This window comes from Crocodylus siamensis, chromosome 4 (assembly GCF_052110815.1).
Source record: "Crocodylus siamensis isolate JL-2025a chromosome 4, ASM5211081v1, whole genome shotgun sequence".
Lineage (NCBI taxonomy): Eukaryota > Metazoa > Chordata > Crocodylia > Crocodylidae > Crocodylus > Crocodylus siamensis.
In genome coordinates this window covers 158,613,129-158,640,946 of record NC_143398.1, presented here as the reverse complement: position 1 = coordinate 158,640,946, position 27,818 = coordinate 158,613,129, and the positions used below count along the sequence as shown (strand labels likewise).

Sequence of the window (27,818 nt, the reverse complement as noted above, 5' to 3'; positions counted from 1 at the left end):
TTTCTCCCCGAACATGAGTGCTAGACATTTACTTGAGAGCAGGAGGAAAAAAAACAACCCAAACGCTTAGAGCCAAGATTCTCATCTAAATGCTGAGGCTTTAGAAAAGCAGAAAACACTGCCAGACTCACAATACCTTTATGAAAGTTGGCAAGCATTTCTTAGGGTGATAACTTTTATTGGCAAAATCTGAAACATGGAGACACGAACCCCTGTAGCGGTGTGCCCAGAAATAGTTTCCAGATGTGCTTCATCCTGCAGGTTCTACCTGTATGAAGCAGGGGGGTGTGTAGATGATGTGGACATTAATGTAGAGTGCCTGAAAATTTGAATGCAGATTTTTTTTCAGTGCAGTGCATTTGTGTTTGCATGACCGGGCGCTTTCGAGTGAGTTAAGCCTTTTGTATCATGCCCTGCAGATTTCAGTAGGGGGAGTCAGATATCAATTTACGCCTGTAATGTCTTTCCTAATGTATTACAGCAGGGGGTGCATGTAAATCACCCAGCCTCCCTAGTCCCCCATCCCCGGCCTCTCACTGGGCAGTCCTGACTCTCACTGGGCACGGTCATGGTCACCCCAAAATCCTTGTCACTTGCTTGGTCTGTCTGGGTTCTCTTGGTCAGGACACAATCCCAAAGACCCCATCCCAATGGCAAACTGCGTGAATCCTCCCCTCCCATTCCTTTTCCTTCCCATCCCACGTTACAAATATATGGGGTTTTTTTCCTTTTATTTACTATAGCTGCTATGATAACTGCTAGGATATCATAAAATGGGCACATCCTCTCACTGTATTAATGCAGGGTTTTTTGGGCATGTTTCTGTCAGGCTTGTGGTTGTTTCTGTCATGCTTTTCTAGCTGAGTGGGAGAATGCAGGCTGGGGCACGGATAGGCAACCCCTGCATGGGTGCCAGAGTGTGGCACGCCAACACATTTTGCTTGGCATGCGTGCTTCTGGGCAAAGCGGCTGCACTGCCACAAGGATTAGACCCCTGGTGACTCCCCTGCCATCTGCCCCCAGCACACCAACATCTTAGGAGTGGAGGTTACAGGTTTTGGGGGCACTTTGCCCAAAAATGTTGCCTACCCCTGCTCTATGGAAACGGTTGAGGCTAGTTACATAAAATACCCAACTAGATTTTGGGATGCAATGTGCCTGCTGGGAGGGGAGGTGGGCGAAGGAGCTGGGAAAGGAGACCCCTCTTCAGAAACTGCAAGCCCGATTTCCACAAGGACCGACAACGCATCACCTCCCCCTAAGCTCTCTCCCCCCGGGCATCGCGGGGCTCATCTTCCCGTCGGGGGAGAGACACCGCTGCATGGAGGCGACGGGTGTCTGTCTCACGGGGCAAAACGCGGAGGAAAGGGGCGGGACGGGTAAGCGGTGGCTGTCCGCTCCCTGCGAAGCTACAGATACAATAAAATAAAAGAAGGGGCGGGCAAGGCGGGTTGAGCCCGCGAAGAAAAGGCGGGGCGCGCGCGGGAAAAGCGCGGGAAGGGCGGTTGGTTCCGTGCCGCGGCGGTTGGAGCCCCGGCTGGGGGAGGGGAAGGGAGGGAAGGAGCTGCTTGACCATGTGGGGAGGCTGCTGGGGGCTGCTGGTTGGCGCCCCGCTTGTCTCCGTGGGGGTTTTGTTGCATGCTTTGGTAGCTTTGACCCAAGGTAATGGAGGTGGTAGCGTGTCCCCTGGTTTTTTGTGGGGGAGCCCCAGCCCTGCCTCTCGGGGAGCGCACCCTGCTCTCCCTGAGTCTCTGACCCATCTACTAGCCCTCATTGTATGAAGACGGGAGGTCCCAAGGACAGCAGCCCTTCCCCCCTGATGTTAAGACCCCCACGAGGAGGAAGGCATGGAGGCTTGCATTTTCTCTATGAACTAACACCTGCCTCTTTCTTAGCATCCCTCTGGGCAACTGGGGGTCCTAGAGGCCTATTTTTCTGCTGGTCCCTAGTAAGGCTCCAGGTTAGAAGTCATTGGCATCGCTGGGCAAAATGTTGGCACCATGATCTTCCAGCCAGTTTGGGACTCCCTCCTCAGACAAACCCTTACACACTTGCATTTTTTTTTTAATAAAAAGGCAAGTAACTCGCTTTCATCCAAGGGTAATGTCCTGCAGTTTGGGGCTCCCCAACCCAAAGGGTCACTGCAGCATGAACCCAAGACTTCACATGTTCAAGGAAGATCTTCTGTTGTGAATCCCATTTCCATGGGCTGCTTCAGGAAACTGGGGCCACCTGCATCATTAGGGTTCACAGATGTATTTCTTGAGAAGTCCAGCAGCCTTGTGATGTAGTGATGAGAACTCTACTGAGAAGCGCTTGGCCAGCTGAGTATTGTTCCTGTACATCCATAGCCAAGATGAATTCATCTGGGGGAGCCACCTTCCCATGTAATGGTCCCAAGGTTGGATGGATTTTCTGGGAACTGGGGTCCTTAATGCTTATTACACAGATGTCATGGAAGCGTGATCATTTTTACAGAAGAAACTGTTTAGAAAATACTTCCGGTCATCATTCATAACTACTCAGGGCTCTTTGGTAAAATAAAAATTGAATCAATCTGGATTGTATAAAATAAAAATAGATTCACTAATCTGGCAGTAAACAGGAACACTTTTTTTTTTTTAAAGAAAAAGGGTAGGAAGCAAGGTAGGAAGAGAGGATCTCCCAGAGTAAAATAAAAGGGTAACTCATTTTAAATTTAGATTTGATTTTTAAAAAAAATATTTTAAGTGTTTTTTCTACAGTGGAAGCTGCAAATGATGAAGAACCATATTCTGTTGAATTAATAAAAAAGAATGACATTTATGGCAGCATCGATCATAAAGGTAACTTTGTATATTTTATCATTAAGATTCTAAGAGACATTTTTAATAGAAAATATCATATGGAGCTCTTCAACACAGTGGCAAACCATATAAATAAATGTATCATGCAAAGAATATCAAATATTAATTACATAGGAAAGAACTGAATTCTTCAAGCCCATAAAAATGGAAAGAACAGAAAAGGAAAAAAAGATCTTATAAATGACATTATACAAAATAGATCATTGTAACACTTTTATGTCAAATTGGTCCCAATAATTGGACCAATTCCATTACTAGAACCTGAAAGCTGTCAACAAGTTAGAGCCACAATGTCATGACAGACTTCTATGAACAGAAAGATCTTTTAATTAAATAATTGCATGGAGCAGTAGTACACGTCCTTATGAATTTGTATATTAAATTAGAAAGGTATTGGAAAAATGCTTTTACTGAGTAATGTATTTAGCCTGTACAGTGAGCAGTTTTGGAGAGTGCATTTTCAGTACAGATTGTATGTTAAGTAATGCTTGAAATTATATTACCTCTTTTCCAGCATGAGATGATTTTATGTGTTTCTTTTCCTACATTATTTTAAACTGTAAATAAAGACAAAAATAAGCACAGTCCTGCATGTCAGCTCCAAGAACAATGTTGTCTCCATGATGTACAAGACTGTAGGAGCTTAGGGAACATTTTTGCCTGTTGATAGCTGTTCAGAATTTTGGAAAAATTTCATAGCAAAATTAAGGATTCATTTTCTTCTTGCCCTCTGAGCAACTCAACTGTATATTAGAAATCTGATATTCTTAGCATGTCAACTTTTGGCACTGGGACTATATGTTTGGACAGCACCAAGCCAGACTGTGGGCAGTTCTATTGTAAGTAATAAGAATAATGTCTCAGTGAGTGTGTCTACACATGCACTTTAATTAGCCTAATTTAGTATGCATTAAAGCATCACAAAAAGGGGTTATTTAGCTAATGTGCATTAAAAGAGGCTAATATGCAAAAATGTCACTTAAAAGCTGTGGGATCCTATACATGTGCACGAAGCCTGCTCCCAACATTCTGGAAATCTAGTGTGTCGGATTAATCAAGTCTGCTGGTGCATGGAAGTTGTATATCAGTGTCCCAGTGCATCTTTGCCCTGAAAAAATGGTGGTGGGTTGCTTTGAACTAAAACACGTTCTATGAGCTTTAGTTCAAAGCACCCCACTGCCATTTTTTCAGCATGAGGACAGTGATACACATGGCACATGGACACTTTTGATTAGTGTGGCTGGCTAATTAAAGCTCCTGGTGTTGCATCCCCAGAGATATGGGTTTCCTGGAAAATTTTGAATTGGCAAATTTTCTGAAAAATTTTCCATAGCATTTTCCAATGCCCTAAATAGAGTGTGATTTGATTTAGCATGCTTATTTGACTTATATTTAGTAAACAAAACTTAAAAAGTACCTCCACGTAAATTTTATGTCCCAATAGCCACAAGTATTTGAACTGAATATTTGATTAGGAAAAAAATTAAATATAGCACACTTAATGTGGTTTAAACGTTACATTCAAACAAATTCAAAGCTTTATGTGGAAAGAAATTATATTTATTGAAATAAAATGTACTTGTAAAGATGTAAAGACAATACACAATAGCAAGTACTTCCCTTACATTGTTCTGCTTAAATTTAAGGAAAAAAAACAAAGGCACTGAAAACTGTTGACATACTAATTTTAACACATGCAAAGAGCTATGCTGTGCTTTGGTTTTGATTTGACCTGCACAGCCAATTGGGTGAATTCATAACTTGATTTTTGGTTTGGATTATTATGTGAGTGCATTTATCCTCCTGTTAACGAATCTATAAAACATATATGTACTCTTTCCTAGGGATAATCACCTGAAAAACATTAATTGCAACTTTGAAACTGCCAGGCTTGGCTAATACTGTATTGGCCTCCATTCATTGTTGCCAATTAATTTTATGAAACAATGAATTTTTAGAAATGGAAAATTTCCCACAGCTAAATTAAGCGCTGGAAAAGTTTCTGGCCCACATCTCCACGTGTCCCACAGCCTGTGCAAAAATGCCCCATTTAGTTGCATAGATTTCACAGACATTAGGGCTGGAAGGGACCTCGGAAGACCATCAAGTCCAGCCCCCCACCCGAAGGGCAGGAAGTCAGCTGGGGTCATAGGATCCCAGCAAGATAAGCATCCAATTTGCTCTTGAAGGTGTTCAGTGTAGGTGCTTGAACCACATTTGATGGCAGGCTGTTCCAGACCTTGGGGGCTCAGACAGTAAAGAAATTCTTCCTTATGTCCAGCCTGAAGCAGTCTTGTAGTAGTTTATGACCATTTGACCTCGTCATCCCCAGGCGCTCTGGTGAACAAATGTTCCCCCACACACTGGTGGTCACCCCGATAAACTTACAGGTGGCCATCAGATCACCCCTGAGCCTGCACTTTTCCAGGCTAAAGAGCCCCATAGCTCTCAGCCTGTGGTCGTAAGGTCTGTTTTCCTGACCTCTGATCATGCTCATGACTCTTCTCTGGCTTCTTTCAATCTTCTCCACATCCTTTTTGAATTGTGGACCCCAAAACTGGGCACAGTACTCCAGCTGTGGCCTCACCAAGGCCGAGTACAAGGGGAGAATGACATCCCGGGATTTGCTTGAGATGCATCTATGAATGCAAGCCAGCGTTTTGGTCGTTTTACTAGCCGCAGCATCGCGTTGCAGGCTCATGTTCATCTTGTGGTCAATGATGACCCCCAAGTAGTTAATGCAGCTTAAGACAGGATAACGTGCATTTACCTGGTACATCACAATGGAGGTACTAGATTTAATGCGCATTGACTAAAGCGCATTAATGTATGTGCAGATGCGCCCAGTTAGATCCACATCTGATCCCTGTAGTGGAAGAATAATAATTAAAAGGCGATCCAAAATTAACAAATACTTAGTAATTTAGTTCAAGTGCAACATTATTGCTTATTTAATTTCATTTTCTTGTTTTGCAGTTGATGTTTACATAAAAGTGTATACAAATAGTCCATTTCTAGTATGCATGGATTTAGCACTTTCTCAAAAAGAACTTGTAGATCCCAAATACTTATGGATTGGTCCAAATGGAAAGAATCTAGAAGGTCAGTTGTCCTTATTACCATTTATTTCTAGTCTGACTTGGCTGTTTTTTCCCACAACCCAAGGTTGGACAACCTGCAGCACGTCTGCCACAAATGACACAGGTAGCCTCTATATGTGGCACATGGGAGGGGACAAGTAGCAGAGTGGCAGACAGGGCAGGAAACAAAGGAGCAGATGCCTGAGCACTGCCAACAGTCTGTTGTTGCACCGTCCCATTGCAACCCTGCCAGCCACAGCTCCAAGCCTTGCCCAAAGGGAGCCCCAGAGCATGGGGAAGAACATAGAAAACAGAACAGCAGATTGGGTAGGGAACATAGGGCAAGAAGCAGAAAAAGCAGCAGATTGGGTAAGAGAAGTGGGTCGGAGTGGCACTTGGGGGGGCGGGATATGCAGGGCTAATTTGTGGCATGCCTGCCCAAACAGTTGGCCACCACTGCTATAACTCATTCAATCAGATTTTTATAGCACCATATCACCTAATTAGAAGCATTCAATATCTGCTTGGAGGGGAATGGGAAAATTCTGCTGAGCTAGCTTCCCTTTTTCTATTTCACCCCTGTTTTCCATTAGGATAATGATGTGTGGTAATTGGAATTTGTTTTGAAGCCTTTCTTGATTTTTAGAAAGAGGGGAGTTAATTCTTTTAACATAACTGACACAGATTTACAAAGTAAATTAAGGAAACAAAATCTGGGGACTGAATATTCAATCAGGCTCTCCTGAAAAAACAGGAGGCACTGTATAAAAAAATACTGCCTAGTAACTACAGAAAGAGGCTTTGGAGAAGTTAGAGCAATTTGGGCTTTCTATTCTGTGGGCACATCTACACGTGCAATTAATGTGCCTGAATTTTCTGCAGAGAAAATTCAGGTGCATTAAATTGTCCAGGCACAATTCTGAATGTGTTCCTGGCAGGAGCAAATTTGGTCTACACGTGCACTTCAAGTCTACGTGTGCACTTCAGTACATTAGTTAATGCACTGTTTTTCTAGTACCTGTATGTATTGGTACTAGCATAGGTGACGTTTAGGGAGGGCACGGGGGGGTCACATGCCCCTCCCCGGAGATTGGCCGCCACCAAAGCTGCGGATGGTTACCACTTGCACACACACACCCCAGCCACCAACGCAGCTAGTGGCATCTGCAGGCGGTCCCTGCTCGCTGCCTGCCACTTGCGCCCCCCCGCCTCCCCACCAACATCACTGGCGGTGGCTGTAGGCAGTCCCCACTTGCCGCTCACTGCCATGGTCCCCCCCAGTCATGGGAGGCACCACTTGTTCATAGGTACTAGCAAATAATGCATTAGATTAATTTACTGCGCAGTAATTAACACATACATGTAGATGGTGATGCTTTACTTCGCATTAGATTAGTCTAATTTGCAGTAAAGCATCTCACGTAGACTCACCGTGTTTGATTTTAGTTTCCCTTTTTGTGATGTTAACCTGAGCATCCATGGGCTCAGAAATAGTTTCAGAGAAAAGCTTCATTTATAAGGCACTTCCTTTTCCTTGCTTGACCAGCTAGCTATTCCATCTGATTATAGGTATGAAACAGGGAAAATCTGTTTGTTTATTTGTTCTATGGCATTATATAAATGGAACAAATTAAAAATATGATTCCTTTTTTAAAAGACTTATTAAACAATATTCACTCATATAGTATTTGATACACATGCATATTCCTTAATAGTTAAGATTACTGGGTTTTGCCTGTTCTTAAATTGTCAAAACAGTACCATTTTGAACTACATTTAGCAAATAAGGCACAAATTATAATTCATAATTTACTAACGTAAAAATGTGTCTTTTGATGTATGTGATTACAGGCTGTTTTAATATTTCATATATACATACATCTACATATGGAAAGTATATATTTATTTTGGAATGCAAAAATGCTAAAAAACCCCACCTATCTAGATGCTCTTTGTGCTCTTACCATTTTTTAAAAATACATCTTAAGTATCTGTGATAGCTATACAAATCCCTTTTAAAATCTACAATTACAGTTCCCATCCAAATTATCAAGTGCCTGAGATAGCAAATAGACTTTGTAACAAGTCCTGAAGATCATAAGATTAGGTAATTTCCAATCAATATGTATGAGCAACTTGATATGTATTTCTGAAAGTAAATAAGATATCTCATGTGATTCCTTGTGAATAAACTATACAAATTTTCCATCAGCGTATGTTTCAAAAGCACTGACAGGAGTTTCCTTTTCTGTTTTAGGACAAAGTTATGCGACTGTCACTAAAACAGGAAAGCTGATGTTGAGAGGTTTTCAGGAGTCTATGTCTGGATCGTACACTTGCACTCTTTCTTACAATATCATCAAAACTGACACTCAAGAAGAGAAAGAAAAATATAAGGCATATAAATTTATGGTATACGGTAAGGCATGCACAGTTACTAGTGAACAAGTGCATGGGACTTTTCTGGCTTAGAGCCTGTATTGTATGCAACAATATTTTATGGTTTATTAAATGTAATTTAGGTAACATCTTACTCTAGAAAAAATTAAATCAAGCACCCCAGTGATAAACAGTCTTAGTATAAAAATATACTAATATATATAATATATAATATAATATATTTTATAATAGTATATATTATAATATTATATAATAATATAATAACTACAATATTATACATACTATATAATATTATAATATATTGTATATTATAATATATAATATATAATAATATACTAATATAATAATAGTTTCAATATTCTTTTAATAGTTTCAATAATGAGCTTAATTATAATTACAATTAATAATATTAATAATTAATTATAATTATTAATACTAGTTTGAATGATATTAAATAGTTTTGATATTCTTTTAATAGCTTAATTTTAATAGCTCATTTTAATAATAGTTTTAATATTCTTAATAATATTTTTCAAATAAAATCATTTCAACACGGCTTTCATTTCAGTCAAATCAATACAACTGTCACAAATGCCTGGTCAATGACCCTTACTGAAAATGAAATAATTTCTAACCTTGAAGAAAAAATAGATGAGGTTGCATCCTCTCAAAGATACCCAAGATCAGAAAAGGAGGCTCTGGTATGACTGTGATCTTATTCCAAAGAGGTGCCCAAAAAGAGAATTTATGCTGACATAAAATAAGCATTCTGATCTTACTTGATGGTATGCTGTTTAATATAGTGGCAGGGTAACAGCTTGTGCGGTTTAGCAACTTTGCCAAAAACAATTAGCAATTCTAAAGAAGATAAATAAAATAGAAAGAAATGGATGTGATCTCTTTTTTTGCAATCAGACTTATAACTCTATCTCAACCTGCAAGTGCAAGGAATGATTTCTAATAAATTCATCTAATATATTTCATATATTTCTAATTTTTAAAATGTGCATACATTCCAAAATACTCTTCTTTAGTCCTGTCACTATTTTGCCATGTAACATTTCATCATGTATAGTATTTGGGTTAGAAAATATACAAAATACACATTAAAATTATTGTGCATACCAACCTAAATTAATCCTAATATTACAATGTTACTTAAATCCATGAAACCTTAGAAAAAAATTGTCCCATTGTGTTTAAGAGGAAAATAAATCTTTATTTTTAAATAAAAGCAGCATTTAAGATATAGGTTACAAAATATGCATAGGATGAATATAATATTGCATATATTATGTGCATATTTTTAAGCATACCGGGAACCTGACTACACATACCAGATATCTGTTCGGTTTACTACGAAAGAATGCGGCCTAGCAGCCAATGGTCAGTTCTTTGAAGGACTGAAGATACACTTGGATGACTTAATCTCCCATTTGACATGCCATATCATAGAACCATCATACAAATGTCATGTTGTCAAGCCACCGAAACATGGCCTCCTGCATGAGCTATTTTTTACTTTTAAAGGTAACAGATTTCAGCTTTTGTTTATGAGTCTCACTGATCTTTTATTTAAAAAGAGCTACATTAAGGGTAGTGTAAATAACTTTTGCAATTATATTGGATTCATATGTTTCCTCATATGTTGTTTCTTTGCTTTTTTTTCTGAGTTTCTGTATTTTGTCTTGTTAGCCCACAGGTGGAGCTAAAATGCAGCTTTTCAGATGGCTGAATTTGTAGTTTTTACTTTTTACAAACTTATTGTTAAATATTCTTTAATTGGTGTCATTTGTAAAGGGTACTGCAGAAAAGGAAAGTGTTCTACTTTACCACATTAAGGCAGTTCATGTATTTACTGTCTTGTATTATTTTATCAGATTTAACTTTCTTTATTTGATTTTAATAATTCAGTAATTCTGTGGTTCTGGTTTATTCTATGGATAAATCATACAGGGATCAAGTAGATGATCAGTGTTGGCCAACCCACAGCACATGGGGGAAGATTGGGGCAGGGGTAGGAATTAGACTGGCCATCAGGAAGGGAACTGGAGCAGCACTTGGGGAGAGGGAAGGGATCAGAGTAGCAGCTGAGGAGAGGAAAAACATTAGAGTGGCTATCAGGAAGGGAGCAGGAATCAGAGCAGCAGTCCAGGAGGGGATGGGGATTGAAACGTATGGAAGGATGGGGTGGGGGTTGCAGAGGTATTTGAGGAGGGAACAGGTATCAGGGTAACAGTTATGGAAGGGGATGGTTTTGGGGATCAGTGTTGACTCAACGGTTTGGCCCTTCAGGAGATATGGGGGTAGGTGTTGCCAAATTCAGTATGTCATATCCCAGTTGCAATGGGCTTTTACAGTACTGGGTGACAGTGGTGGCTAATTATAACAGTAGCACTATCTCATATTTTGCAAGTGGCATACTTGTCCTGGGATTTGACTGCCAGAGCAGCTTAGAGCAGGGTATTGTGGCATTAGGAAATTGAAGTTGTGCAGGGGTACTTTGACTATGTTTTCTACTGGCTGTTTGACTGCCCTTCACCCAGAGAAATGCACACAACAGGACTTGGAGCTGTCTTGTGGCATGTTCATATCAGGAGATATTCTTCCTAAATGTTTCTTACAAGTAGAATGCAAACTCCCAGAGTTCAGATATGACATGGGACCTTTTTGCAGTTTGAGGTTAACATGTGAGGGATTCATTCTCTTCTACCTCCAGTTTCCAGATCTTTTCTTGTATTGTTTTTTCCATCATTTTATTAGCAATTGCCTCTGATGAAGTCACTCAGTGGAAATTGGAGTGATTCAATCATTAGATGGAAACTGAAATGATTTAAGTCACTGAATGGAAAGTGCCAGGATCACTCTTTTTTTCCCTTAAGGAATAATAATGCATTTCTTTTTACCGCACTTCTGTATGTCTCAAGCTCTCCATGATCATTACAAAATCATTATTAGCCATTCAGAATATTTGTTAGATAATTCTTTTAGTATCCTAAAATTATGAACTAGTTAGACTCTTTGATTTGTGCATGTTTAAATCTCTTTAGCATTTTCTTCCCAGGTTTTAGTAAGTTGGAGGTATTTAATTTTGTCTTTACTTCCTGATTAGCTATTTATTGTCTGTTTTTCTACTTAAAATTCAGTTAAATATCTCAGGTCATAAGAACTATTTCAAAATGACATCTTACTGGGCGTGTCTATCCTAGACACTTGCTGCACAGTAACCTAATAGCACTGGGCAGTAGCAGGCTGGTCAAAAACCATACTAATACACTTCTGCACAGTGTTATTAGGCTCCTGTGCAGTAAATGTCACAAAAAAGCCAAGCTCCAGCACAACTGTGGAGTAACTGTAGTTATTGTACATTTAGTTAGAACTTCATTGAGCAAGTACGAAACTAAATGTGCAGTAACTACTGTGCATTAATGAACGTGTAGACATGCCCACTGTGTGTTAGACTAATCTAATGTGCAGTAAAGTGCCATCATCTAAACATGCATACCAATTACTGCACAGTAGATTAATGTAAATCACTCTTTGCTAGTCAACAGCACTTTACATTAATGTGCCTAAACTCCAGTGTAGATGGGAAGCAGGACAGGGCAGTGACATCCCCATGTCCCAGGCTGGTGGCAGGGAGCCCTTGTACTGCCCCCCGTGCTTTGGAGTATCAGGGGAAGGGCGTTTTAGGGGAGAGTGAGTTGCAGGTGGACAGCGCAAAGGGAGGGCAACGTTTGCCCGGCTTTCCTTGCTCCATCCCTGGGAGCTGGGCAGCCACAGCTGCCAGGAGGCTGCCTCAGCCTCTGCCTAGCTCTTTCCTTCTGTTTTGTGCCTCCAGAGGGTGAGGAGTCCCTGCTGGGTCTTGTCCTGTGGGAGGGGAGGCAAGATCCCAGGGAGGCACAGCTAGTGAAGGCTATCAAGGCTTCTGATAGGCTGGGGTGGGGCATGCATCCACATGCAATAGAGCCAGGTTTGAGGAATGCACTGGTATGCAATGAAACTGCCTGGGGGGTAGAGGGCACAGGCTGGGGGGTGCACCCTGCTTTCTCCTGCAGCTACAGGTACCCTGACCCAGCACTTGCAAGGCAGATGGGTCAGGGTGCCTCTGGCTGTGGAGGAAACTGGGGCGCAGCCCTCCAGGCTGCCCCACTGCCCAGGTAGCTCCGCTGTATAGGGGTACATCCCTGTGAAGCATAGGGATGCATCACCCCACTTCAGTCTTTCAGGAGCTGCAGTCACCTTCACTAGCCACACCTCCCCCCCAGGACCTTTATGCTTTCCTCACCTCCCTTCCCTCCTCCTCCAGTGCCCCACAGAAGGGACCCTTCTCCCCCGGGGGCACAGAGCAGGAGGAAACAGCTGGGCAGAGGCAGCTGCAGCTACCCGGCTCCCAGGCATGGAGTGAGAAAAACCAGGCAAACTTCACCCTCCCTTTGCAATGACTGCCTGCAGCCCACTCCCTGCCTAACACCCCCTTCCCCTGCCATATTGCTCCAAGGCACTCAGGGCTATGCAAGGGCAAGCCTCCCAGAGGACAATGCATGGAGTGGATGGAGCACGCTCCGGTTCCACCACCCAAAACCAAAAAGAATCTGCTCAATATAGACCTCCTATGGAGGACATATCAGAGACAATTACCCTGGGGAGCTCGCCTACGTGGTCACGCTGCTTCCCCTGCCAGGTGCATTGACCTGGTATTGTAGTGCTTCCAGGACCGGTGCAAAAAAAACAGAAAAAAAAAAAAAAAAAAAAGCAAGCCTCCCAGAGGAACAGGGAGCACAGTTTGCTGCTGCCAGCCCAGGACACTGGGCTATCACTGCCTGCCTAGCCTTGAGCTCCCTGCTGCTTGGAGCTGCCCCCCAGAACTGGAGACAGCTTCTCCTCCACCCTCCAGAGCTCAGGGCTGACCCCCAGTGTCCCATGACAGCCTAGAGCTGCCTCCAGTGCCATCCTGTCAGGCTTAGTTTCTTCCTGACCCAGGCACATGACATGTGCCTGGGTACAGTTTAATGTGCCTGAATTTTCTACACAGAAAATTCAGGCACATTAATTGCATATGTAGGCACACCCACTTACCATATAAGCAAGTGTAGGGAAATTATCATTTGTTACAAAGCTAAGATAAAATTGAAAGGGCTTCTAGAGTCATGTCCAGTAGCATAAAACTAATATTAGATGAAGATAAAGAAATGGCAGTAGGGCAATTGGCATTTGCATATCAGTGGTTGTGTCTACACAAAACGCTTTATTGTTCAGTGGACTGTTCCACAGCAGTTTAGCACGTCACTGCAAAAACTGTTCTAATGCACTAATGCTCAATAGAATTAATCTACTGCATATTAAGTATCAGAAAAAGTTTGCCTTTGCTATTGCACATTACCACAGCTAGTGCATCTTTATCTAGTACCTCATTAGAGGTACTAAACTTAATGTACAGTAGCAAAGGCATGTTAATGAATGTGTAAACACACCCAGCACTTTGTAAAGTAAATTTCTAAAAGAAAGATTAGTTTTAGGATACTTAATTGTATTGAATTCTTCAACATATGTATGATGAACTGTACCTTACCTCCATTTCTTTATAGTAAATCCTTTTGCCCCAGGATGGGAAGCAGTTTGCCGTCAGATTTCTTATGATTGTGAAGATGAAACCAACAGGAGAATTCAAAAGGTGATATTTGTAATGCAAAAATAACAAAAATAATTGTGAATATTCTACATTCTAAAACAGATTTCTTTTTGTAAACTGTATACTACAAACCTCGCTAGAAGTGAAATTAACATTTCCCTGTAGAAAGCCTGAATAATTGGGCTTTTGGAGGACACTAAAAAGAGCAGCATGGAAAAAGAATCCATTCCACCAACCCACAGGTAGTGTGGTACTTTGATACCGTTATTCCACCTAAGATTAGGAAAATATCCATGACTTCTTCAAGTTCTTTAAGCAGTGACCCAATTGATTCATATAAACAAAAAACCAGTGGCTCTTCCTTTCTCTTCATCTATCAGCCAGTGACCCTCTTTAAATCACATTACATGGATGGGTATGAAAAAGTATTCCTTAATATGCAGCATATGCGGAGGTTCCACAGAACTTTTTACCTCGGAATACTTTGCTTTGCACCTGGGTTGGGCTGCCCATAATTGTGTTCAGTAGGCCAGTAAAGTTTAAAAGTTGTGGAAGGCTTCTCATGGTCCTTTCATGCTAGACTAAATTTCAGGCATAGTAATCTACACATATTGATTCATCTTAATCCTGCCTTACCAAAATTTTATGAATTTAGCAGCAATATGAAGTGATGCAGAGATTTTAAATAACTCAGCTCAAAACAGAAAACTTCCTTTGAATGTCAGTTTGATCCAAAACTTGTAAAGGAGAAATCAATGTTAATGTTTCTGATACATTTACTTTCTGAAATATGAAATTATCATGATTTGAAATTATTTATCAGATGTATATATCTCCCTTTCCAACAAAGGTTTGTTACTGTTATATGTATTATATTTTTTATTTTAATTTTCTTGGAACATGGACTTTTGGATTATAATTAATCGCTAGAATATAGTTTTACATATGACCTAGAGTACATTCTTTTTTATGTGTAACTGGATGGTGTTTTCATATGCATGTGATCCTGGGCCTACTGAAGCCAATAAAATGACTCCATTTCAGTATAGGAACACTGCAGGAACAGTTACACCTGGCATAGCCTGCATCTCAGGAACAAAGAGGATTTAAAGATGTGTATTTATAAAAAAAAAGAAGAAAAAGAAAGAAAACCACTTTGTTATATTTATCATTCCACTATTTCTAAATTTTAGGCAAGAGATCTCATTGAAGAATTTTTCCGTGAACAACCTCTTGTTCTGAAGCATGAGTTTCAGAATATACCTGCAATACATTATATAGACCACAGTTTTGAAGTTACTCGCATTGACAGCTGTAGACCAGGTTTTGGAAAAAATGATGTCACCCACAGTGATTGTGCTAGTTGTTGTGGTAATTATAAAATACTTACATATCCTTTTTTGTTTTAGTGAGAAGCCTAAGGATTATTGCATGTTAATCCTGCTTACTGTTTTCTACTAGTTATATTTTTAAATATTGGTGACAAAAATAATTATATTGATGTTCATTCTTTGGTGATGTGCAGTAGAATTCCAGGTGCTAAATCTAGCTAAAAAGGAAACAGGTAAGGGTGACAGCCATATTTGGTATATCTCATGTTGCATTAAGTTTTATCACCACTGGTCATGTCTACATGACAGATGTTTAACTATATTCCCCATATGGGATAAAGATATTTAACCACATTTCCATATGGGATAAAAGACAGTGGGCACGTCTACATGAGATGGTACTTGCTTTCATGGTTCCTGCCTGGCAATGCTACAGTGCTGTAGCAATGAGCCATAGTGTCTCCTGTAGAAACGCCCACTGTCATTTTATCTCATATGGAAATATAGTTGAATATCTTTCTCTTCCTCACATTAGGTCAGTTTAGGACATTTCATAGAGTCAACAAGAAATTGTTACTTGAATAGTATTATTATTGTTTTTAAAATGCTGGATTATTCCAAAGATCATCTTGCTAGCAGTATTTAATTCTGAAATTAGAGTAGCTGAAGGTAAGGCTTTTTCAGTAAAAGTTCCTCAGCTCTTGATTTTATTTTTTGAATCAGTGAGACAGAATTTTTGTGTGTTAACCTTCAGCACTGTGGGGGGATGGGGTAGGTCACCCGGTTGTATGTCGCCCAAAATCCCCGAATGGCCCCTGGAGAGGAGGGGGTACGCGTCGGGCCGCTTGTGCCCCGTCAATCTCGCCTGCCACGTCTTGATGAAAAAAAGGGGTTCACCCAAAGTGGGGCGCTGACGGTCCAACGCAAGGGGGTACCCCGACTCCAAAGTCCGGGGGTCCTGAGGGCTCCTCGCTCCCCTACACCCTCGCCCGAGCCTCCGATACGGATTTTGTCCAACCCTCAAGGGCCGGTGTCCCTAGACCCGGGGGGGCTACCAAGTCCGCCTCCCAGCCCACGGGTCTTCCTCCGTGGCCAGCTGGCCACCAGTCTTCGGAGAAAGTCCCCTCCGGTTGAGGCTCCCCTCCCGGGTTCTCCCGGTGGGACCGCCTCCGATCCCTTCGGTACCTGTGCCACGTCGGGAGGCCGCGCTGCTCCTGGTTCTACCGCAGGCAACTCAGCTCCGGCCGGCTTCCACCGCGTGGCTCCCGGCTCCGACGTGCTCGGCCCCGCTACCACTGGCCCTGTGGCTCTCGGCCTATCGCTTACCGGCTCTGCGCCTCCCGGCTGGGCCGCCGCCGGTGTCTGTGGCCCCGATCCCGGCACCGCCGTTACCGGTACCGCCGCTGCCGGAGATTCTGCCGCTGGCTCCCCACGCGCCGCTCCTGGCTCTGCTGCTTCCGGTTCGGCCGCTGCTGGTTCCGCTGCTACTGGCGTTCGTTGCTCTGCGTCCGGCTCCGCTCGTCCCTGGTCCGCCTTCGGCCGGAGCTTCCTCCCTCCTCTAGCCAGGGTAGGGGTGCTGCTTTTATTACCCCGGGCCGGTCTCACCCCGGCCCGGTTTACGTTCCGGGACACTTTAACTCCCCGGCCATACTTCCGGGTCTGATCCCGGAAGTTGGACGGCCCTCCGGGCTTTCTCGCTCGGGCCGGGTCCCCTGGGGTCCTGGCCCCCTCACATACCCCACCCCTGGAGATGCCGCTAGGCGTCCTCTTCACTGCTACTCGCTCAACCTTCACAGGTTGTTGCCTTCTTGAAGGGGGCGACTCTGAGGGCCCCGGAGGTACTTCCCCCCCCCCGACCCTCGACAAAAAATCGGCTACAGTGTTGCTCCGCCCAGGTTTGTATCCTATCTCAAATCGATAGGGCTGTAGGGCTAAGGCCCACCACATTATTCTGGCATTCTCCGTCCTGGCGGAGTTCAGCCATCGCAGCGGGGCGTGATCTGTTATAAGCCGGAATTTCCTGCCCAATAAATAATACCTAAAGTACTCTATCCCCCACCTTATCGCGAGGCATTCCCTCTCTATTGTGGAATACCTCTCCTCGTGTATGTTGAGTCTACGGCTCGCGAATGCCACGGGACGCTCCTCTCCCTCCACCTCTTGGGAGAGGACGGCTCCCAAGGCGTATGCCGAAGCGTCAGTCTGTAAAATAAAGGGGATAGTAAAATCTGGGGTATGTAATACTACCCCTTGACACAGGGCTCGCCTTAGTTCCTCAAACGCACGTAGCCTTTCCTGCGTCCAATGGACCCGGGGGGGTTCTCGTCCCTTGGTAGTGTCGACCAAAGGGTTGGCCAACTCCGCAAACCTCGGTATAAACCGCTGGTAATAGCTGGCCAGCCCCAGGAAGGCCCGCATTTGTTTTTTAGTCACCGGAGCTTTATAGTCCCGTAGTGTCGCTACTTTGTCCTTTAGGGGCCTTACCTGCTCCCGGCCCACCATGAAACCCAGGTATTTTGTTTCGGCTTTACCGAGTGCGCATTTCCTCGGGTTGACCGTAAGGCCCTTTGCTCGTAATTCTTGCAATACTTTCCTCAGGGCCTGAAGATGTTGGTCCCACGTCTTGGTGAAAATGACGATATCATCTATGTACGCCGCGGCATACGCTTGGTGGGGTGCCAGGAGCCAATCGATGAGTCTCTGGAAGGTGGCTGCCGCTCCATTCAGCCCGAAGGGCATTCGCTTAAATTCGTATAAGCCCCACGGGGTTCCAAAGGCTGTCTTAGGCTGGTCTTCTTTTCGTAAGGGAATCTGCCAGTAGCCTTTGGCTAGATCCAAGGTGGAAATGAAATTGGCTTGGCCTATACGTTCCACCAGCTCGTTTACCTGCGGCATGGGAAACGCGTCGAATTGAGTGATAGCGTTCAGCTTCCTGAAGTCAACGCAGAGCCTCAGGCTGCCGTCCGGCTTATCTACGGCTACCAACGGGCTCCGCCATGGGCTGCGGGACGGAGTGATGATGCCTTGTGCCAGCATGTTGTCAATTTCGCTCTTGATGGACTGGCGCTTGAAGAAGGGGATCCGCCGCCACTTCTCTCTAGCCACCTGCCCTCGTGGCGTCAGGATGGCATGCTCTACCACGTGGGCCTTCCCCGGAGTCTCCGTGAACACGTCATGGAACTCCGTCATGAGCCGCTGTAGCCCCTTCTGCTGGTGCGGGGACAGGGGTGCTCCACCCTCCAGGTGCCCCTCAGTCCGGGGTTGTGATCCCTCTTCGGGGTTGGAATCTTGATCGTCTCTGAGCTCCCGATCTAGTTCCAACAGGAGCCCTTGGGGTTCCTGCCATTCCTTTAGTAAATTAACATGGAGGATTTGGGATGACCTCTGCCGCCCTTCTCTCTGGACTTCGTAGGTCACGGGGCCGGTTCGCCGGATGACTCGGGCCGGCCCCTGCCATCTGGCCTCAAATTTACTGGGATGATTGGGCAGCATCACCAGCACCTTTTGGCCGGGCTGTAACTCCCTTTCCTGGGCCCCTTGATCATACCGGTGCTTTTGCTGTGCTTGAGCCTGAGCGAGATTGTCTTGCTCTGCCCGCTGGGCCCTGTGGAGGCGGTCCTGGAACTCTTGCACGTACCCGTCTACCTGTCGGCTTCCTCGCGCACTATCCTCCCAGCTTTCTCTGACAGTGTCTAAGAGGCTCCGTGGCTGATGTCCGAAGACCAGCCTAAACGGGGAATAACCCGTGGAAGCTTGCGGAGCATCCCGCACCGCGAACAACAGCGGGGACACCAGGAGATCCCACTTAGCCGGGTCTTCCTGGGCGCACCGCCGGAGCATACCTTTCAAAGTCGCGTTGAAACGTTCTACAAGTCCGTTCGTCTGGGGGTGGTAGATCGTTGTTCGAAGGTGAGCGACGTGTAATACCCGGCACAGGGCGGCCATCACTGTTGACATGAAGTTGGTGCCTTGATCCGTCACAATCTCCTTGGGTATCCCGAAGCGGGATACCCACTTCATGAGTTCTTCGGCTACCTTGGCACCCGTCACGGTCCGTAAGGGGATAGCCTCCGGAAAGCGGGTAGCATAGTCAATGAATACCAATAAGAATCGATGCCCGGACGTGCTACGGGGTAGAGGACCCACCACGTCCAAAGCCACCCTAGCAAATGGCTCCTGGATGATCGGCATCACTTGCAGAGGAGCCCGGGAGGGCTTATGGGCACTCACTAGTTGGCACGCCCGACACCCCTTACAGTATCTTTCCACGTCTTCATACAAATGCGGCCAGAAACACCACCGTGTCAGGCGCGCTTCCGTCTTCCCTTTCCCCAGGTGCCCCCCCATCGGATTCCCATGGGCTAACTGTAGTAGAGGTACCCGATACCAGCTGGGGATCAAAAGCTGTTCCGTCTCTGCCCCCGTTCGGGGTTCGGGCTTGACCCGGTACAGCAGGCCCCGCCTCAATTCCACCCGGGGCCCACGCCCGCCACCCGCGGAGGGGCTTACCAGCTGTTGGTGTGGTTGGAGGGCTTCCTCCCGGAAAGGTCGTAGCTCTTCATCTTCCTCTTGGGCCTCTCAGAATTGATAATTGCTGGCCAAATCTCTCAGCTCATCTGGCCAGGGTTGCTCGGCCTCTGCCCCCGCCAAGCCCGCTGCTAACTCCTTCCGTGGTCGGAGAGTGTCTAGGACTTCATATATCTCGGGCCAGTCTCGTCCCACAATCAAGGGGTGTAAAATATCTTCACTTAGGCCCACCGGTAGCCGGCGTGAAACCCCCTGAAGGCGGACCTTCAGGAGCCGTCGCTCAAAGTACGTCCGCTGATTGTGGAGGCAGACCAGGTAGATCCCCTTACACCGGGGTGCTCGCCGCCATTCAATCAGAGAGGGCCGAACCAAAGTCTGAGCACACCCCGTATCAAGTACAGCTTCGAGGGCCCGTTGCCCCACCCAGGCTTTGACCCGGGGCAACGGTTGGGGGGGGGTCTCCTCTCGGCCTGCCACCCCGCACTCCATCGGCTCCTCTCGAGGAACCTCCTTGTCCGTATTGGTCCCTTTCAGATATGGGGTCCCCTTAACAATGGCATATTCGGCCTCTGTCGGGCAGGCCCTAGCCAGATGCCCTCGGCCTCCACATCGGAAGCAAATAATGGGTTTGCCCCCGTAATTTTTCTCTCCCTTGCTCCCCTTGCTCTTCCGGGGGGAACTTTCCCCCCGGGGCTTTCCTCGGGAGGGGTGGCGCCCGGCTTGTGCCGCTGTATACTGCTCCGCCCATTGCAGAGCCTGAAGGGAGGAGGTGGGGCCGTGGCACCTTACCCATTGTTGGGTGTCCTCCTCCAAATCGGCCAGGAATTGCTCGAGTAAGATCTGGTCACAAATTTCCTCCTTCGTGGCGGTATGTGGCCTCAGCCACTTTGTCAATTCGTCCCTCAGGTCGTGCCACAGCGCCTTGGGGGTCTTCTGCGCTTTGGCTTTGGTTCCCCTGAAGGCCTGCCTGTGTTTTTCCGGTGTAATCTCTAGGCGCTGGAGAATCTCTGCTTTCACGCGCTCATAATCCCCAGCCTCCGCCCGCGTCAGGGCCCGGTAGGCTGCCTGGGCCGGTCTGATTAGCAGGACCCCTAATCTGCTGGCCCACCTTCCTTTATCTAGCCCTGCGGCCAATGTGGCTCTCTCGAAGGCTTCTAAGAAAGCCTCAACATCATCGTCTTTAGTCAAGCGAGGCATGCTTAATTCCTCTCTATGCACGCCCCCCCTAGCCTGCCCCTGCTGTAGGATGAGTTCCTGCAAGCTCACCTGTCGTAAGGCCGTTTGCTGTTGCTGCTGCAGCACCTGTGCAATGAGGTGTAGCGCCTGTGGCGCTACCTCCGGGCCCGTGGGGAGTATTTTCTGGTGCTCGGGTCTTACGCCCTGGGATCAGGGTTCGGATTCCCGGCCAATGCACCAGTTGTGGGGGGATGGGGTAGGTCACCCGGTTGTGCGTCGCCCAAAATCCCCGAATGGCCCCTGGAGAGGAGGGGGTACGCGTCGGGCCGCTTGTGCCCCGTCAATCTCGCCTGCCACGTCTTGATGAAAAAAAGGGGTTCACCCAAAGTGGGGCGCTGACGGTCCAACGCAAGGGGGTACCCCGACTCCAAAGTCCGGGGGTCCTGAGGGCTCCTCGCTCCCCTACACCCTCGCCCGAGCCTCCGATACGGATTTTGTCCAACCCTCAAGGGCCGGTGTCCCTAGACCCGGGGGGGCTACCAAGTCCGCCTCCCAGCCCACGGGTCTTCCTCCGTGGCCAGCTGGCCACCAGTCTTCGGAGAAAGTCCCCTCCGGTTGAGGCTCCCCTCCCGGGTTCTCCCGGTGGGACCGCCTCCGATCCCTTCGGTACCTGTGCCACGTCGGGAGGCCGCGCTGCTCCTGGTTCTACCGCAGGCAACTCAGCTCCGGCCGGCTTCCACCGCGTGGCTCCCGGCTCCGACGTGCTCGGCCCCGCTACCACTGGCCCTGTGGCTCTCGGCCTATCGCTTACCGGCTCTGCGCCTCCCGGCTGGGCCGCCGCCGGTGTCTGTGGCCCCGATCCCGGCACCGCCGTTACCGGTACCGCCGCTGCCGGAGATTCTGCCGCTGGCTCCCCACGCGCCGCTCCTGGCTCTGCTGCTTCCGGTTCGGCCGCTGCTGGTTCCGCTGCTACTGGCGTTCGTTGCTCTGCGTCCGGCTCCGCTCGTCCCTGGTCCGCCTTCGGCCGGAGCTTCCTCCCTCCTCTAGCCAGGGTAGGGGTGCTGCTTTTATTACCCCGGGCCGGTCTCACCCCGGCCCGGTTTACGTTCCGGGACACTTTAACTCCCCGGCCATACTTCCGGGTCTGATCCCGGAAGTTGGACGGCCCTCCGGGCTTTCTCGCTCGGGCCGGGTCCCCTGGGGTCCTGGCCCCCTCACAAGCACACACTGAAAAGACTAACTTTTTAAAGGGCCTAGTTTGAAATAATTAACTATTAATTTAGCAAATGCAGTTTATTAAAAGATTTTACTTTAAAAATCAGTTCTTCCATAGAAGCATTTAAATGTCACTGGTCATCTGACAGTCATATCTATTAATCATGGCAGATATTACCATCTGTGGTTTGTAGGCATGTGTGCAGAGTCAAAGTTAAGCAATGTAAAGTTAATATTAAACCAATGATTACTTGCTTTTCTGGCACCTAGATAGAGCTCTTAGGACTAAGCCTATTTCATGTTTATGCATATAAATGGTAGTTACCTAACTGTGTACCTGCAATTTTTGGAGTTTAAGCGCAGTTTGGATTCTATTTGCAGTTGCATAACTGCAATTTTCCCCGCATTTTCCTACTGAGCAACTCAATAGGCTGCACTCTGGCCATACACATCACTAGTTACATGTATAAAACTGTCTAAGTCCCAAAACTTTAATTACAGAAAAAACACAACAAGTGGAGGTTCTCTCACTTTTCAGTCCAGTAGCCTAGCAGTCAGGTTACTTGCTCATGGAATGAGAGACCTAGGTTCTAGCCTCCTTTCACCCAGAAGTGGCTGGAACCTGCATTTCCTACTTCCTAGAAAAGTGCTCTAACTACCAGGCCATGGGCACCACCAGGGCTGATCAGCATGTGGTATGAGTGCCACAAATGGCATGTGCAACCACTGTGTGTGGCACATAAAGGCTGGTAGGAGTGAAGGAAAGAGGGCTGGAGGCAAGGGCAGGTTTGGGGCTGAAGCAGGGGCAGGACTGTAAACAAAGAGAGGAGGGGAAGACCTGTACTGCCTCTGCTCACCTGCTCCATGAAGAACTCAGCCCTGGCAGAGAGGGCAGGGCTGCAACAGCCTCTCACTGCCATGCTGAAAGGCCAGGTGCAGGATACCATCCCTGCCATCTGGCCAGAGGGCCTGGGTGCAGATCACAGCCCACTGCTGTCCAGCTCGAGGGGCCAGATACAGGACTCAACTGCAGCAGCCGCTGGGGCCTTTGCCTCCAGATAAGACTGACTGCCCTCCTTTCCCCCCCCACCCCCCACACTCTGTTGCTCAGCAACCCCCACCTCAGGGCACAGACAGGTTTTGCCCAGGGTGGAATACTTCTTAGTTACATCTCTACCTGGACCCAGCCGAGCCTGCCAGTTCCAGACCAGGACCTGCATGGTTACAGCAGTTGGGACCTGATAATGCAACTAAGGGTAACCTCATTAAGAGAGTTCCTGCTAAAGGGAAGAGCATGGAGGCTGCTCTAAGAGACCCTGGTGACACCTGGCAGCAGCCTCTGGCATGCAGTTGCCCAAGGGTGCAAGGCACATTGTCGGTATTATGGTCTCTGAAGATGCCACTTTATAAGGCCATGCAGTGTTGCTCCATCCCTGGGCATGGAGATGGTACCAGTTGGTACAGAGTATATGGTGCTGAAGGCAGCACCCTGTCAGGAAGGCAGGGCCCTGCTCGATCTGTCCCATGGGAAGTGTAGGCCCTGAAACTCTTACTGGGCACATGGCAAGCCCATCACTGAAAATATCTTTAGATGCAGGCTCGCGAGTTGCTGAGACTGTCACAGGGTAAGGCTGCCTGTTACAAGTGTAGCCATAAAATAATAACTATTACAGCTTACAAGGGACATGGAACCTCACACCCCTGAGACCTCGCCAAAGACCCCATGCGTGACCAGTGGTTTTCCCAACCTCTTTAAAATGTTTAAAAAGCATGCTTTTACTTCATTTTTCTTTTTAATTCTCAACCCAAAAAATGCAAAGCATAAAGCAATGGTGACCAACCCACAGCATGTGCCACAAGCAGCCACTGTGTGTGGAATGAGAGCCCAGGTAGTGGACACTGGAATGGAGGCAGGGGGTGCCAGTCCCTGGCCATGCAGAGTGGAGCAGTAGTAAGATACTTCTGTGAGAGGAAGTGTCACTGCCATGAGGCAAGCTGAGACTTGCCTGGCCCCATTGCTGCTGCTAAATTAAGGGCTTTGGATCCTTGATTGTCATATAAACTTACATGGGTTGTAAGACCAAGGAAGGGTTAACCTGGTTCTTGGCATTGACACCTCCTCTCACAACATCTTCCTGTAATGAGGGCAGAGACTCAAGCCCCACTGCCTCCATTCTGGCAGTCCATGGTGCAAACTCAAGTATGCCTCTGGGGGGACAGGGATCAGAGTGGGACTTAGGGCAAGGTGGAGCACTCTTGCCAAAAAGACTAACTACCCTACATTGGTTAGTGTGCTGTACAGCCCTTTTCTTTGGACAGCTAGGAGGAGAAGACATGGGGAAAGAGTAAGCATTTAAGCTACAATGATGGTGGTTTTGTGAGATGGATGCTGACCTAGATGGAAATGTGTTCCAGCCATGGCTCTTATCCCCAGTGGGACAAAAAATATCTACAAAGGTGCAGAAAAGCTGTTGGGTCAGGGGCAAGAGCTCAAGGCCCCTTCTTTTCCAGGGCAGCATCCATCTCACTGAGCCACCCTTTCTCTAGTTTGCATGCCTCCACCTGGCCCCACATGTTTTTGCCTCCTTGATGCACAGTAGGCCAGCTTCAAGAGGAGGGCTGACGAGTGTTTTGGGAAATGCCTAACTCATTATCCAACCGTTAGCTGGAATGTGAGAGATGAAAGTTCAAATTCCTCAGGGTGAAAGACCTAGGGCATAAGTCTCCTATTTCTAGGGGAAGTGCACTAACTGCTACGTTTTGGGGCTAAAGGTGGGAGGGCCCTCCTCCTGGCAGGTATGCTTATCATTGGGCCATACTATGTTTCTGAAGGTAGAAATAAAATCCAAACTCTGCATGAGTGCCAAAATCGCATTTACAGATCTATATTAGTGCCACTTAGGAGTGTAAAGGTGAAATAGAATTTAACCCATACTGTCTGATTCAGTAGTCCTGGTTCAGGCTCTTTTTGCTATGAAGTTAAGCAGAGTATGTTGATCTCAGCAGAATTAATATAGTGTCTGGATAGAGCTACCCAGAGTACTATAGACATACAGCAATGTCAGGGACATGACTTAAAATTTTGTTGCCTAGGTGTTGTGCAGGGGCAGGATGGGAGAGGTGAAGTGAGCATTTACCCTTCATGCAGGGGTGGCAATGGTATGGGCTGCTATTACAGCTCTGTGAGCTGTGGTGGTGATGCTGTGGGCTCCGTGTGGGATGCCATTTTGGCACCCCCTCTGAATCAGTGTCTGGGGCTGATACGCCACTTGTCCCCACAGTAAGTTACACTACTGAGCAATGTAATATGAAATGAACAGTAACTGATACAAAGTAGATTCAATTCAGCAATGTTGTTTCTCTCTGCATAATCATTTGGCTCCATGGGAAATACACAGCATGCAAACAATGGTGTAGTTTCATAGTTGGTAGGGTTGGAAGCTGCCTAAGCAGATCATCAAGTCCGACCCCTTGCTATGGGCAGGAAGAATGCTGGGGTCAAACAACCCCGGCTAGGTGATTATCTAGCCTCCTTTTGAAGACCCCCAGGACAAGCACCACTTCCATTGGAAGTTGGTTCCAGGTCCTGGCCACCCTGACTGTCAAGTAGTGCCTCGTGATGTCTAGCCTGAATCCACTCTCGGTCAACTTATGCCTGTTGTTCTTTGTTACTCCTGGTAGTGCTTGGGGGAACAGGGACACTCCCATTGCCTGCTGGTCCCCCTTGGCAAGTTTGTAGATGGCCACCAGATCCCCTCTCAGCCTTCTCTTGTGGAGGCTGAACAGGTTCAGGTCCCGTAGCTTTTCCTCATAGGGCCTGCCCTGCTGCCCCCAATCATGTGAGTGGTCCTCCTCTGGATCCTCTCGATGCTATCCATATCCCTCCTGAAGTGTGGCGCTCAGAACTGGATACAGTACTCCAACTGTGGCCTGACCAATCTCACACAGAGGGGGAGGATCACCTCCTTGGACCTGCTCTATGGATGCATGACAAGGTGCGGTTAGCTTTCCTGACTGCATCCCACACTGTTGGTCCATGTTCATCTTGGAATCAATAGTGACTCCAAGATCCTTTTCTGCCTCTGCTGACAAGAAGGGAGTTCCCCAGCCTGTAGGTATGCTGCTGGTTCTTCCTCCCCAGGTGCAATACCTTGCATTTGATCTACTGAATATGATTAATCAAAGATTGAAAATGCCATAATGTGCACAATACAATGTAATGCAGAGGACATCTGATTGATCTAATATATGTTTGTTTGATTTGCAGTGGTTTGTGACCCTGGAACATACAGTCCAAACAATGAAATAACCTGTCGGATTTGTAAAAACATTCGAATCAAATACTATGGAGCTAAATCTTGCTAATAAACTTAAAATAGAAATTGGATAACTGAAGAAAAGTTGTGAAAGCATTATTATTCTTTTGTGATGTCCATTTTTTAACAAATTTTTTACTGTTACAGTTAAACAACAAATCATTTCATAATTCATATAATTCTACTCTGTATTTAAGAGCTAGCTGTGGCTGGATATTCTAAAAATGTCTAACATAAAATGATCAGGCATGAAGTAATTAAATAGAAGAAAAGGATTTGAAAACAATTATGAGCACTGATATGTAGCTTTTAATGAAAAGTATCTGGTTTGTTGTAATGACAGTGAACACAGCTACAAAACTATAACTACTTTAAAATAAATGAAAGAACCATAAGCAATTCATCCAGATGACATAAATATTTTCTCATATACAACATGCACTTTTTCCCCAAAAATCAGTCTCCCAAAATTGGGGTGCCTGTATTGGGAAAGCTGTTTTCTGTGTTGGAGAAGAAGCATGTCTGAAGACACTGGGCATTCCATGTAGCTGCCCAGATGGCTGCTGCTTGTCCCACTCAGCAAGCTTAAAGGGCTAAGTCCTATGTTAACCCGCTCATAGCCACAGCTATTGGCTGAGCACTGTAGCTTATGCCTGAAGCAGCAAGTGAGCAACTGATGGTATTGTGGTGAGGATTGTGATGTCGACAACACTGTTATTTACAGGAACTTATATGAAGAACTACTTACAGTAAAGAGCTAATAGTCTTGCTACTGCCCTTGCAAGGGTCTGGGGCCCAACCTTGTGTGACAAAGAGTAAGTCCTCCTGGGAACATAAGAGTGTCCAGGAGGTATGGTATCCCAGGCTATGGTCTGGGTGAGGGAGCAGGAGCTTTCTGCTGCACCAGGGAATTCCTTTGCTTGCTACCTCTTCCAAATTGTCTTCTGAGATACCACATTTCCTGGACAATTTCTTCATGCTTCCAGGAGAAGTTATTCTATGTCACAAGGCCACCCATGACTCTGGAAACATCTTTTTTTTGACATTCTGCCTTCCAAAAACAAGGTGCATATTTAATGTGGGGGACATGCATGTTGTATGCCAGAAAATATAGTATTATAGTGGATTGATTGTAAAAGAAATGTAATGTATTATAATGCAGTAAGAAACAGTCTGTGTATGTTAATGTGTTTTGGAACTTATTCTTGAGGGCTGAAAGTAGTCTTTAACATATCCAGTGTAAAAATAAAGCTATTTATTGCATTCCCTTTGTTTTTGTCCATTTGGGGGCGGGG

At 46.1% G+C, this 27,818-nt stretch overlaps 1 protein-coding gene across 1 annotated transcript; it reads left to right on the top strand.

The window, feature by feature from the left end:
* The first annotated feature begins 1,574 nt into the window (after positions 1–1,574).
* ZPBP2 (zona pellucida binding protein 2) lies at positions 1,575–26,694 on the top strand. The gene is made up of 8 exons (XM_090041201.1): positions 1,575–1,662; positions 2,745–2,825; positions 5,823–5,948; positions 8,184–8,345; positions 9,638–9,856; positions 13,915–14,000; positions 15,152–15,329; positions 26,475–26,694. The coding sequence occupies exons 1-8, from the start codon at positions 1,575–1,577 to the stop codon at positions 26,570–26,572; spliced, it is 1,038 nt and encodes a 345-aa protein (XP_089897327.1). The 3' UTR covers positions 26,573–26,694.
* Positions 26,695–27,818: the final 1,124 nt, after the last annotated feature.

Bases quoted from the DNA above. Each gene is read 5' to 3' on its own strand.
- ZPBP2 (XM_090041201.1), top strand. From the start codon at position 1,575: ATGTGGGGAGGCTGCTGGGGGCTGCTGGTTGGCGCCCCGCTTGTCTCC. The intron at 2,826-5,822 runs GTAACTTTGTAT...CTTGTTTTGCAG, and splicing joins TGGCAGCATCGATCATAAAG to TTGATGTTTACATAAAAGTG. The intron at 8,346-9,637 runs GTAAGGCATGCA...CATATTTTTAAG, and splicing joins ATATAAATTTATGGTATACG to CATACCGGGAACCTGACTAC.